Source organism: Eimeria mitis, genomic scaffold (assembly GCF_000499745.2).
Source record: "Eimeria mitis Houghton genomic scaffold, Emh_scaff2531, whole genome shotgun sequence".
Taxonomy (NCBI): domain Eukaryota; phylum Apicomplexa; class Conoidasida; order Eucoccidiorida; family Eimeriidae; genus Eimeria; species Eimeria mitis.
In genome coordinates, this window is record NW_013570871.1 from 3969 (window position 1) to 4568 (window position 600).

A 600-nucleotide genomic window follows, 5' to 3' on the forward strand; every position below is an offset into this window, starting at 1 on the left:
GCAGCAGCAACAACAGCAGCAACACACAACAGCAGCAGCACGTAGACACAGCCACACGCAGCGGCAGCAGCAGCAGCAGCCATAAGTGTTTTAGGGTTTAGGGTTTAGGGTTTAGGGTTTATAAACACCACACACCTAAGCGTACACCCCACTGCAGCGCATGCAGCACAGCTGCTTTGTTGCTGCTGAGGGGGGGGCCCCCGGGGCCCCTGGGGGCCCCCGAGCCGTCCCCCCATCGAAACGTTTGTGTGGGCAGGGCCTCAACAACCACCTTGCTGCTGCTGCTGCTGCTGCTGCTGCTGTTGCTGCTGCTGCTGCTGCTGCTGCTGTTGCTGCTGCTGCTGCTGAAAAGAGGCATCGCCTTGAGGTTCTCCTGCGATGAGTTATATAAACTACTAATGGAGGGGCCCTGCAGCAAACCGCTGCTGCTGCTGCTGCTGTTGCTGCTGCTGCTGCTGCTGCTGCTGCTGCTGCTGGGGGCGTCGCTGCTGCTAAAAGAAGATCGCTTGGGGAGGCCTGCAGCAGTTTGAGGGGAGCTGATAGAGGCACCTGCTGCTGCTGCTGCTGCTGCTGTTGTTGCTGCTGCTGCTGCTGTTGCTG

At 59.7% G+C, this 600-nt stretch overlaps 1 protein-coding gene across 1 annotated transcript in view; it reads right to left on the bottom strand.

Moving 5' to 3' along the window:
• Positions 1–118: 118 nt before the first annotated feature.
• Positions 119–600, bottom strand: part of EMH_0055150 (uncharacterized protein) — a gene marked incomplete at both ends in the record, with an annotated part of 786 nt that continues 304 nt past the window's right edge. Inside the window, one exon of the mRNA XM_013497201.1 lies at positions 119–598. Within this exon, the coding sequence (XP_013352655.1) occupies positions 119–598 (480 nt within the window). The remainder of the gene's footprint in view (positions 599–600) is intronic.